Source organism: Anopheles bellator, chromosome 1, assembly GCF_943735745.2.
Source record: "Anopheles bellator chromosome 1, idAnoBellAS_SP24_06.2, whole genome shotgun sequence".
NCBI classification, from domain to species: Eukaryota; Metazoa; Arthropoda; class Insecta; order Diptera; family Culicidae; genus Anopheles; species Anopheles bellator.
The window spans coordinates 40,455,580-40,468,178 of record NC_071285.1 but is presented as its reverse complement, the minus strand read 5'-3'; the positions used below and the strand labels follow the sequence as shown (position 1 = coordinate 40,468,178).

Genomic DNA, 12,599 nt, shown 5'->3' with positions numbered 1-12,599 from the left:
TGTTTTCGTGTTGCCATGCACTGGTTCGTTTAGTTTGCGCCATTTTCCATGCCATTTGCCCCAAAGTTTCTGCCAATTCTACACACAGCTTGACTCTTACAATTAGTCCTAGGGATGATGAATCGGTAAATTCACGGGGAGGAGGGAATTCCAGGGACCGCTACCAGCAATTACAACGGAACAGGGAGCAAGTTATTCGGCGTTGCTGGTTGATCTTTACTAACTCTTAGTGTCGGTGTGTGTCTAGATGTATATCCCTATTTTTTGCCCACCGATTGTTACATCCCCCATTTCCCACGTTTGACCAGTGGTTCTCCTCGTGTTTCGCAACAATGTGTTCCTCTGTCCTATGTCTGTTTTAGCATATGGACTGCAGGGGCATTGTAACTGCATATTTTCAACCTTCACCCTTCGGTTTTGCGTGTTTTTTTTTCGTTCACTGCATTACTCTAAATAAGCGATTGATAAGAATGTGGCGGAAAAGAACAACATTTAAACATCCTCCGGAGGGATACACTAAAAATGAAACATTGTGTAATGTTCTGGCTCCCACAGCTACACACAAGCGGCACAATGATTGGGACACAAAACGGAGGAACGATAAAAGGGATAACAAATGTAATGTTGATCGATTCTAGGTTCACCAGGAGAGTGAGTTTCATCATCACACAGTGCCCCAGCATGTGTTTTCCTTCGACTTTCCTTCTTCCCGGAGCAGCACTCGGAGTTTGTTTTGGGCTAAATTGTTTTTATAGGGTTTTCGATTCGCTCCACGCTCGTTTCACGGTCCACTATATATGGAGCGTTATATTCGCTAGTGGTGTGGTCGTTTAACAACACCGTGCAGGTTTTGTTGGGTTTTTGGTTTTTTACGTTCGTCTTATTACGTTGCCTATAGAACTATCGATTGTTAAATGTAAAATGTGCGTTACTGTTCATCGTTCATTGGTTGCTTTTGGTTCGAAGGGGTTTTCTTTATTTGTTCAATCTAGTGTCCTGTCGGTTGTGTTAGCTCGCTGGTGATATCGGCCTGTGCGCTGTCTGCGCGCGCGTGTGTTACTGGGTTTTCTCTGAAATGCAAGCATCCCCAGTAGGCGAACGGGGTTCGAAAACGCGTAGCAAAGAAACAACGGAGAAAGACAGTGGAGTGGAGTAGTGTTTGTCAGAATGTTGCTCCCCTATTGGTTCGTGTGTGCCTTTTTTTTGTTTGCAGTTTGCCCGCGTCGCAGGTCACAGTTTGCTTCGATCTCATCCCAGCGGTTCACAAGCGGTTCAAAAATCATCGTTTCAGGCGCCCCCTTTTAGTTTTCATTCGGTCTCAGTTTACATCCTCCCGTTGTTCGGTTCACATGCGCTCTCCGTCAGATTCTACGATGGTTTGGTTTAGGTGGATCTGTTTACCGGTTGAAAGTGACCTAGCTCTGAGTTCGACCTATTCTTCGAAACTAATGAAAGAAAACGACTGCGCTAAGCTACGAACGCGAGAAAGCGTCCATACACTTTTTTGCTCACCTTGAAATTGGAAGCAGCATCACCAGGATGGCGCTGCGGGGCAGAGGGAGCGCCCGACAGCTCTTCACAAACACCCGGAGTCGGTATTGGATCCAATAGAGTCATCGCGCTAACAGATCGGCCACCTGGTCAACCGTGCCCAAACCTCTGGGCTCAACGGATGCGGAGCGCGATCTGTGGACACCGTGTGCTTCACAAAACGTAGCCGGTAGAAAATCTCGGGATCCAAGTTTCCTTCCGGTGTCACCGGTTTGTTTTCTAGCCTGGCGCTTTAAGCAAGCGTGCGTCTCTGCGTGCAGGTAAATGTTGGGTTTACATTCGCCAGCGCTCTCAGAGGTTGCTGCGATCTAATTACGTATTTTCAGACTGTCTGCCTTGGTTGGTTGTTTTTGTCGGTTCGTTTCTCAATACTACTACACGTCGTCGTTCTAGTCTACTATCTGTTCCAAACTACCTCCTAAGTGCGAGAATATGTGATTGTTTGCAAGAGTTTGCAGCTTTCTTAACAATGTTTTTCGTTCCCTCCCGACTATTTGCCATCGTAAAAAAGGTACGTTTCTTCGTTTTGTCGGCTGCTTTGTTTGTTTGTTTTTTTTTTCATTGTTACACCGTTATGTAGGTTGAAACCATGTCCTGTCCCAAAATGCATTCCAGTGAAAAGTGTCCGGTTGTGGGTAAGCCCTCGTTTTAAGCCACCCCACATCTCGGCGGGATTCTTTGCTCCACGTTCTTTGCCCGTTGCTTCTTGCCGATTGTTTTCTTTTCTTCAGTATTTTCGCTTAACACAGGAGGAAAATATTTTCATTCACTTTTGGTTTTCACTTATTCTTGTAACAATTTCAGTAACAAGTGTTGGGTTGGTGTTTTAATTTTCGCTACAGAGAGATAGGGAGAGATTTGGGATGGAATGAAAAATTAACACAACTAAATGGCGAAACAAGAAAGCGCTACCTTGAAAGTGTTGGCGGATTAATCGGTTGTCCTGGTTGAACGTCGTGTAAAAACACCTCCTCTGCGTTTGTATGACTTGTTTTGTTTGTTTATTTGTTTGTTTGTTTGTTTGTTTGTGTCTGTGTGGATGTGGGCTAGTTACTTTACTACCGATCTCTCGCTGCTAAACACTAATATTTTTGCCGCTAGGTTTTTTGTCGTCCCACATCCTCCCGCACAAAACATCGTAATCATAATCGATTATCACCACAGCAAAAGTATGGGGCACCTTATGCTCGATACGCGCGCACGTTGGTCCGGGACCCGGGCCACCGGCCATTTTACTTTAGTGAAACACTTAGGGCAGTGATATATTGATGTTGCAGTATCCGGTTGTTGTTTTGTGGTTTTGTTGTGTTCCAGTTTTTTTCCCACTCCCCCAGTTCTGCTTGTTTGATAGTTTTGGTTTTTTGTTTCGCTTTGCTACTAAGTTTCATGGTTGTGTGTGTGTACGTTTGTTACTTATACTTTTTCTTTGTCTATAGATTTGTATTCATTTAGCGCGTTTTACTATGTAATACGTTTTTTTTGTTTCGCTTCCCTCCAATCACTTCTTTTCGTATCGGTAAGTACAGGATTTACTTAATTCTTGTTTGTTTCTCTATTTTCCGTCCGCCCTTCTTTTGTTGCCTATTTTTGTATATTCTCTTTAACACTTTGGTATCACCTTTAGGGTTGCTGTTTTGCTTTGCTGTCGCGCTGCTTTGCGCTCGGTACAATCGCTTCGCTACAATCGAATTGTTTTGCTAATTTTTTTTTTGTTTTCCAAAATGTCCGTTACAAGTTCGAAATAACGCTCTGCTGAGGCTGCTGCTGTTGCTGGTGCTGTACACAACACGGGCTATCCCGCCAAACCCACAAGCCGAAGCGAAGTAGTATGAAATTGTGTGTCACGATCGAATGAACGAAAAAGCGATCAAAACAATGCATTACAACGTGGTCGACAACGATTTGTTGGTCGCTTTACTCCGCGGTACCCGACGGCGGAACTCGGTAAGTGTTGGATTTGGGATAACTATGTATAGGGTGCGCTTCCACTTCCACTCCCAAAAAACCGAACGGCGGCTTGGCGCCCGAGAAACGAAAGCTATCATTTACAGTTTTCGAACAACTACTACTGTGTTTCTTGGGGTGGTCGTGTCAAGTTGAGGCGATGATACACTTGGTTCTAACATCTAACATCCGCACGTAACCTAGAAGCGTTTTTATGTTTTTTTTTAAACTTTTTAACTACTGATGGGCTTTTGATGATAGGTCCTACTACGCGCACTCCTCGGTCCCCGACGGTCCATGCTTCATGTCCGGTGATTGTTACGTTCTCCACTGCCCTACTATCGCTACTAATTCAATACGGACGCCGCTGCCAGTAGGACCTTTGTGTCCATCCCTAGACGAATCAGCTGATTGGATGCGGCTTAGAGGGTGCTCCGTTCCGCTCCTCATTCTGTCTTGCATTGAGCTATTGGCTTTATACATCATCCTATGCCTGTTTCAACGTTTTCAAACATCAAAATGGTTTCCTTTCCCCCAGGGCGATAGGGGACCTGGAGCAAATCAGGCGATGTCGCAACGAAAGGATATGCGTAATGCAACAAAACCGCTTCACCGGCTATCGATGTCTCTAAGGGTGCACCTCTAGGGAACCGAACTGTTTGCAATACTCGTTGGTAGCTCTGACAATCCCCCTGTCGCGGGAGATGTGTGGCGGTTTCTCTTGTGCCAGTAGCAAATTTGTCTTCTGTACAGAAAGAAGCTCCTACAAAAGAATCCTGTTTTTCCAGAATGAAAATACCGTTCGAAGTAGCACCCAGCAATAGAATCTTTCAAAGCCTTAAAGCTATTGTCGTCCCGTTGTCCCAGGTCCAAACAAATAGCACACGCCGGTGGCACACACCCAAATGCAGGCGATAAACTCATCAACAGGAGACATACAGACACTCGTTTCTTTCGACAGCAAAATGCGCCCGAGTGTGCCTGCGGCCGACTTGGAGCATTTGTGTTTGGAGTGTGTTTTGGGTGATGTTTAGATTAAATTTAACGCCCATGCTACTAATACTTTCGTATCCCTTGTCGCTCGCTCTCGCTCTGCGTTACTTTTGTGTACGCGTGTCCTAGATTCTTTATATCTTTTTTGTTTTGTTGCTACTATAATTCCCTATCTACACCTCCATTTGGACTAGCGAATTGTTAATACTTCTTTCTCTATAACTTCAAGCTTCAATGGCCTTTCACAACTAAACCGAAGCACATCCCGGAACCTCGTCCCGCCCTTCCCGGTACACAACACTAAATAGTGAGAGTGGCCTGCAACGCTTGCAAAACATGGAAACAAAATACGATCGCGTACCTCTTCTCTAAGATGGGCCCTGTAGAAACACACAGCGCACACAACCACTGTGTTGTCACCCACCCGGGAGGCGATAAAGCTTGCGCGGAAAATATATATATATATATATATATTGTATATATATTTTAATATATAGCTTTTTTTGTTTTGTTTCGCTCGTTCTTGTTTTCGTTTTTTCTGTTAGTTGTTTTCTCATTTTTTGTTCGATTTTCGATCGCCTAAGATAGTGTGTGTTTGTGTGTGTCTGGGTGTTGAATTTATTTTAATATTACGTTTTGACCTAACCACGTTTACACTCTCGTTCACTTCTTTTACCCTTTGACGCTTCGTTTTACTTTAAACATGTTGTGTTGAGTCGGTTCCCTATATACGTAATGCGGTTCTCCTCGTCAGCGGAACACGTGCACATTTTGTTTCCGTTTAGTTTGCTCCGTTTACACTCGTTTTTTGTTTGTTCTCTACTAATGAAGCGAAATAGCGGCAGTGATCACACGTTTATATATTGTCCAAATATCGGCTGGGTATCTTCTTAAGTAGTTTACCATTGTTCGTTTTTTGCATAAATTTTTCAAACGTCCGTTAACACTCATCGGCCTCCTTCTCGTAGTGTCCGCGCAGTCATTGTTAAAGTCCATGTGACGAAATAAAATGGCAGGTCCTGCCGGCTGCCTATCACACAGCCACCCACAGTTACCACCGGAGTAAGGGGTGATTAGAACCAAGAGCGAGGGAAAAACAGAGAGAAAAGGAGAGAGAGAGACATAGAGGAACGCACAACTTAGTATAGAATATCTGTCCTTGCCAACAAAACATTGGTAGGGGTCCATTTGGGCGGACCTCTTTGAGTATTAACAGAGCAACGAAAGTAGAAAAGCAAACAGTATCGAGTCGTTCAATTAGTCGCTTTCGGAGAGAGTTTCGTCAATTAGTTTTTGCTGTTGCTATAATCCGTTTTTAAGCAGTACTATTCCGTTTCACATACTCGGTTTCGCCTTTCCGCTTTGTGGCGTTTCATTTTTCATTGCGCAAGCAGAAATGTATATCTGTATATATATAATTAGTTTATATATATACTCGTTAATGTATGTATATTTATATATATAGGATTATATATATAAATATAAATATATTTATATATGAATAGATAAACTTTGATATATCTATAGTCTCACAGAGGAGCACCATTAATGGTGTGCAAAGGGCGTTCCACGCTCGCCTTGTTGGCCCGACGACGTCCGCTCATCCTTGCAAGCGCCACGCTACCCAAGCGGTTCCCATGCTTCCCGATGGCACAATGGAGCCTTGGAGCACTGCTTAATGGTTGGGAACATTCCCATTTTCTGTCTCTCAGTTCAACCGTCAACTGCATGGGCGAAAGTACTGCCACATACAGCTTGAATCGTACAATAATGATGCGACCCATGAGATCCTGGGATCGTGTGCGGCTTGTCGGTTCCACCAAACAGAGATAGAGAGAGAGAGAAAGAGAGTGAAAGAGAGAGACCAATATGTGTGGACCGCGATCTGGCTATAGGCAGAAGACTAACAGAATGGGAAACTGGGTTTGGAAGCGAAGAAGGGACACTAGAGGCTAGAGGCCACCGAAGAATATGAACCCCAATCACCAACAAGTAGCGCCATCGTGTGCACTCTGCCCGCGTGGCTCCACGCTGCCGTCGTGTCCCACTCGCACTCAGCAGGGAACAAGCGCAACCACTATGGCGCCGCCAGTACTGCACCGTTTTCCGGTGCCGCCGGTCGAACCGATAGCTAACGTAACGTGCACGAGGACGCAAAGCACACGGGCATAGCGTTGGCCCCGGGCGGTGCATGGTCGCTGGTTCACGCTCCTGGCGGACGGCGAGTCGTCGCCGATCGTGCATCAATCGCCTTCCGGGCCCTCCACGAAGTGACCCCGCACGTCCAGGGCGGTGGCCAGCTGGAGCACGATGTGCGCCAGCGACGGGTGTTCGAGCAGTTCGGGCCCGGGCAGCGGGGGCTCGCAGCGGGGCCGCTGATGGCGCCCCCGAAAGCCACGGTGTAACCGCAACGCCACGTCACAGAACACGAACCGCAGGATGAGAGTCCGCAGGAAATCGTCACCGAAGAACTGGACGTACGATGAATCTGCAATGCAAAGCACAGTGCGCTGATGTAGGTGAACCGTGTGATCGAAAGCCCGGTGTCCCTCGTTACCTATGTAGCCGATACCCTGTTCGATCTCGTCCATCCGGCAGCGCGTCACCAGCCGGGACGCCTCGGTTACGAACCGATCGACGTAGTTCTGGCATCGCTCCCAGTGATGAATCGGCACATCGCCCACGTTACAAATGTAGCACATGGCCGTCATCGGCGAGTGCAGGAACAGCGTAAACAGTGAGCCGTGATGTTGTAGATCTGCAAAAAAGCGAACAAGAGCGCCCGTGTCACTCAGAAGTTCCAGACACCGGGAGCGTGTCCACCGGAACCGTACCTTGATAGCTGGCAGGAACGTCCTGGGGTGACATGAGTATCACTAACGGTTGACCAAAGTACCTGTGCAAATGACATCCAGAGTAGGGGTCACTCTTGCCTTACTCTACTCCAATCCGTCGAACTCACCTCGGTATGTGCTGGAACACGAATGAATTGTCGGAGTCAATGATGATGAAGAGCGGTCGCCGCGTGTACGGATACAGATCGCCGGGGTATAGACAGTGCGGTTCCTTGTAGCCCGCGCTCGATTTGCCCCTCACCGAAAGCCCACTGTCGACGGCATCGCGTTTGACGCTCGTGGCGAGCCCACCCAGCTCGTAGCCGTCTTGTGGGTTGAGCCATGAAAGGAGAAAGGACAGTTACATCACCGGGGATCGGTAGCGGAACGCAGGCGGTCTTACAGTCTTGTGGATGCTTCGTAGTCGAGAAGCACCCATCGGCTGACATGTACAGGAGCAGGGCGCCGCCCGGCGGCAGCTCCTTGAAGCCACTCGACAAGAACACCATCAGCTGGCTGAGCGATGGTTTGTAGAGCAAGTACTTGTGTGGATTATCGCGCATCGCTCGACGCTCCCCGTTCTCGACGTAACCTACGGATGGCCAAAAGCAGTGTGGACATATTACCATTCGGGATGCGTACCACGACATAGGAGAATTACCTTTCGAGCCCGGTACACCGTACGGTGGCATGCGGCTAGCCGCCGGACTGGCATCGTGCGGACCTCCGTGGGCCATCGGATGGCCAATCATCGGGTGCATCGCGTCCGTCGGTTCCCGTTCCAGTGTTTGGAGCATGCTGCGGTGGACAAGCAAATGTAGCTACCATTAGTTCTTACTATCCGGGCGGGGTGCACCGACGGCGACGTACCGAAACATGTCCATCGTCAGCTCGGAGAACTTGGCCTGTTCGCAGGCCGACCCCACGATCAGGATCTCCTGCAGGCTGAGCGTCATGTGCGGCGTCCGTTCGCAGGGCGGTGTCGTGAGCGGGCTTAACCTGGAACCAGAACCACTTCAAATCAACACGGGTGAAGCTGTCGCGTCCCGAGCGCGGAAAGACGAATGGCCCGTGCTTTCGACTATTGGTCACCTCACCCTCGTGTGTGTCTGTGTGTGTGTCAGTGTACTTTCATGTATGTGGGTATGATAGTGTGCAGGTGATGAGGAGTAAGTGACCGTGTGTTTTGGATGGCTCTAGTAAGTGCGCGTATGTTTGTACGTATGCGTGTGGTGATTGATTGATTGATTTGATTGGTGTCACATTGTTTGGTTCTGTTTGTTTGGTAATGTCCTGATGAGATGCGCGACTCGCGTCAAACTGGACCAGGATGAAGTGTTTGGCGATCGAAAATGGAAGAACTCGTACAGTCAATGAGAATGAGCGAATGAGACTTGGCGGATGAGGAATGGGTGTGACAGCTGCCACTTGCCAATTTTTCGACACTCTGAATTACTGAAAATCGAACACTTGTCCAACAGATGACCAAGGATTTAAAATTTTTGCACACGTCGTTTCCAAACATAGAAAATGCACGATTCAAACGATCGTCATCACGGACAACACGGATACATGATCAACGCATACGCGCGGCACACCAAAAAGGATCGGCCCGTGTCGGCAAACGTCCTTCCTTTTCGGTCGAGAGCTTTAGGTTAGTGTTAGTCGATCGAATTGAAAACGGTTCTAAGGCACGAGCCACTCGAGCTACTTTTGAATCGGGGCGCGCGAAAACAACACTCGAACGGCACTGAGACAGTGGAAGATGATGAGCATAATGGTATAATATATGGTGGGGATGATGTTTTTTTTTTGTTGTTGGCGACATAAGTTGTGATGATCGATCGTCGCTTGATCGGAGGGTGCGCATCAGTGAGACAAACCGAAAGTGAACGGGCCAATCAACGAGATTCACGGAACGTATCCGTTTCCATCTTATTCGTAATCTTACACCATACATTAGTACCTTACTCAGCTAGTTCTCGAAGTAAGAGCAAGCAGTTAACCGTGAATTTCGTGGGCAACCGTGAATTTCCCCTCAACGAGTGCCAAAGGTCGGGTGGACGCGCTTTGCTTTGGCGCACCAACGGCCGACACACCAATTTGGAAGCCAATTTTGTTCAACCCAACCCCCGCGTGATCGGGTGATCGTTTGTTTGCTCTTACTGCCTCCTTAAGATTAGGGTTTCTTAATACTAGTTTTCAGCGTGGCGCAGTGGTGGCAAATGATGCTCTTATATTTGCCGTACACAGGCAGCAAACCAATTGGTGAGAACGGAAAATCAAACAATTTAAAAACAAACAAATGAAACACAATAGTTGTTTTTTTTTCTTGCAGATCCAATTTACACAAACAGTACGACGAAAGGTAGTAGGAATACCACAGCCAATACCGGAACAATGGAAAACACAGAGAAATTTCAGAGAAGCGCGCATATGGTAACGGAAATCAATAAGTAACAGGCCAATAGGCGATAGTGAAACAACCAATTTCGGCAATTCGTATAAGGGGGAAAATCAAACAAAACACCAAAAGGTATTCTCACTAGCGGTTACTGAATATGTATACGATTTCTAGCAACTGTTGGCCTACTTGCACGTCTAACTATTCATCAGTACAATCTGGCAAGTTTGGTCTCGATACATATGTTTACAAGTACATTTTTACACAAGTATTACAAACACCGAATAGTGGAGAGTATGACAACATGGTAGAGACAGGGAGAGAGGGGGAGAAAGAGAGCGAATAAGGAGAATCTCTTGGAGACAACAAACGGGTTAATTTCATACACTGCTATTACTTTCGTTGGAGGAAGTGTACTGTAGTATTTGGTTGGTATTTGGTATTGGATGTGAGTTAATTATGTTTTCTCTTTTTTTTATTGTTGTTGTGGTAGAAGGAATGCGAAAGAAAGATAGAAATACTAAACAATAAGCAATGGCCGTCAGTAGTGGAATGCCGACGAGAATGGCAAATGAAATACACTCGCAGTCCAACGATCGTCACTTCAAAAACAAACCCGTACAACGAACGAACATAATTGGACAAACCCTGTGGCGAAACGTGTCTGCAAGCAGCGTTGTGGCACCGAGTTACAACCGAGTTGGTTGTGTAACGAAACAAACGTACAAACCTTAGGTTAATGAAAGAAGACTAGCACATTCGTTTAAGCACCTTCTCGCAAGCTTCGTGAAAATGGGGATTCTCCCAAGCGGTAGCGTACGTTACTTGGCGCTTTCATCAAGCCTAAACCAAAAGCGCGGTGGCGGTGGCCAAAAGTCCAGGGAAAACCGCGTACACGTTTGGCCGTAACAGAAAATGAACACACGGCAAAACGGCATCAAGTAGGGGGAATACCAGCAAACCGCCAACAGAACCGATCGCAACCAAGTGCCGAGAAACAAGAAGCAAACGTAACAGTAAACCGTAAACGGAAATATCGGAACGAAACGAAAACGAAAACGATAAAACAACGCACACAAAAACGGAAAAACGGAAATGGAAAGCCAATAAACAGAGGTTACGAAAAGCTACCGAAGAAGAAGGTAATAATAGGAAAGCACGGGCCTAAGAGCTATCACTACGTGGCTGGCAGTGGCAGGCAAACTAACCTGTGCGACAGCACGATCGGGTTCGTGTCCGCGTGCAGCACGGCCACGGCCGATTCCGCCTTAATGAAGCCCTTGATCTCTTCCAGCACCAGTGACCACTCTAGCTGATCCTCCGGCTCGTACCTAAAACGGAAGGCGTGCGTGTGCATGATCGTCGTGAACGGTGGCGACCGAGAGGTCTGTTCCGGACGGAACAAACCCCTCGGCGAGGGGGCAGAGTAATAGAAGCAAATGTTGTACCGTCGGCTAGCTACGTACGTGGTGGTGTATTCCTGTATTTGTCGCTCCAATTCGATAACTAACTCCCGCACCAGCTTCATCTTCTTCAACAGTAAACAAACAACAATAAATCTAGCGTAGTAACGTAGTTTCTTAACCATGAGATCCGGTCGGTCCTCCTTGATTGCTCTAGAGTAGTAAGCGCGCCCCCTGATCGCAGCATAAAAAGAGTATGCTTCATTGAGATAATTTGTTTCACTCGTTCTAAGGCTGCAAAACACGAAAATGGGACAGAGATCGAGAACGAGAGCGTTAGCGTTGGAGACGGCGATTGGTCGGGCTGGTGACGGTGTGGCACGCTGCTTACTAATAATGATAATAGAGTTGTCCAATTTTGCTAGCTATTTCCCCGATTTGCCATCGCTTTAATCCATACTTAGAATCTAGGACTAGTCTATGCTGCTGCTGGAACTTCCACAGCTTGGTGTAAACGTCGAACGTGCGGCCAAAGTAGGCCTGCCACTGCCGGTGCCCGTACTGCGGCAGGTCGCGGAGTCCGTTGAAGAGTTGCTTCGACTTTTCCAGCAGGTGGCAGAACTCCAGCACTATTTTCCTATCCTGTTCCTCCGTTGACGCCATCTTAACCATGCCGCCAACTGTTCATTGGAAAGCTATCTGCAAGGTACAACAACAACGTCGGGTGAGCAGCTGTTAGTCTCCGCATCGCATTCGTCTCAGTGCATTTCTTGTTTGTTTGTTTGTTTTTTTTAGGAAACTGCAAAATGGCCTCCTCCACAGAAGTCTTACTAAACACCAGGCGCCTCCTTCAGCCACCCCGCACAACTAGCTTCCCCATTCCGTCCCATTCGCACGGCACACAGTTCAATCTTAGGTAAATATTGTACTACTGCCGTTTCGGTGCCCCGCCGTCGTCAACTTCGCCCAGGCGGCCGCGATGTGGTTCTTTGAGGACACATCACTTCGCGGCCCATACACACGGTGACAAGCAAAGGAAAGGCAACAAACGGCGGTGACGGCGGTCGGTTATCGATTTTTGTTTATGAAATTGCATGTGATTTTAGGACCCACCGAACGAGCCCAACTTCATTTCGGCGGGTCCCGTCCCGACGGGGAAGGACGGCCGTGCGTATCACGCTGCGGCAATCGCGGCGGTCCCGATGGCACCGGTGGCGTTCGGTGAGGTGCTGCTGCATCGCGAAACTCCGGGTCTCCTTGGCCTCGTGCACACGCTCTCACACCGCCCCGTGAAGTTCATTCTCACTTTCTGGCTTCTTTATCCGGCCACGCTCCTTGCCAGCGTCAGCCCGAAGTGCTGGGCGAAGAAGTTGTTGCAGTTGCACCTCTCGGATTCCAAACACCCTTCAGCCTGTACTTGCGCACCGCTGAGCGGTGGTCCTAGTGTTCACTTCCTCCGGGGGGTTCCGT

At 47.7% G+C, this 12,599-nt stretch overlaps 1 protein-coding gene across 2 annotated transcripts; it reads right to left on the bottom strand.

Annotated features, from left to right (window-relative positions):
- Positions 1-6,731: 6,731 nt before the first annotated feature.
- Positions 6,732-11,801, bottom strand: LOC131216362 (protein SCAI). Of its 2 annotated transcripts, none has more exons than XM_058210832.1 (10): positions 11,521-11,801; positions 11,193-11,423; positions 10,935-11,057; positions 8,193-8,336; positions 7,984-8,120; positions 7,726-7,914; positions 7,451-7,649; positions 7,323-7,384; positions 7,046-7,246; positions 6,732-6,976 (listed from the first exon to the last, which is right to left on the bottom strand). In XM_058210832.1, the coding sequence occupies exons 1-10, from the start codon at positions 11,799-11,801 to the stop codon at positions 6,732-6,734; spliced, it is 1,812 nt and encodes a 603-aa protein (XP_058066815.1). The 2 variants fall into 2 exon arrangements, with proteins under 2 accessions (XP_058066815.1, XP_058066816.1); XM_058210833.1 differs by having other exon boundaries at positions 8,193-8,321.
- Positions 11,802-12,599: the final 798 nt, after the last annotated feature.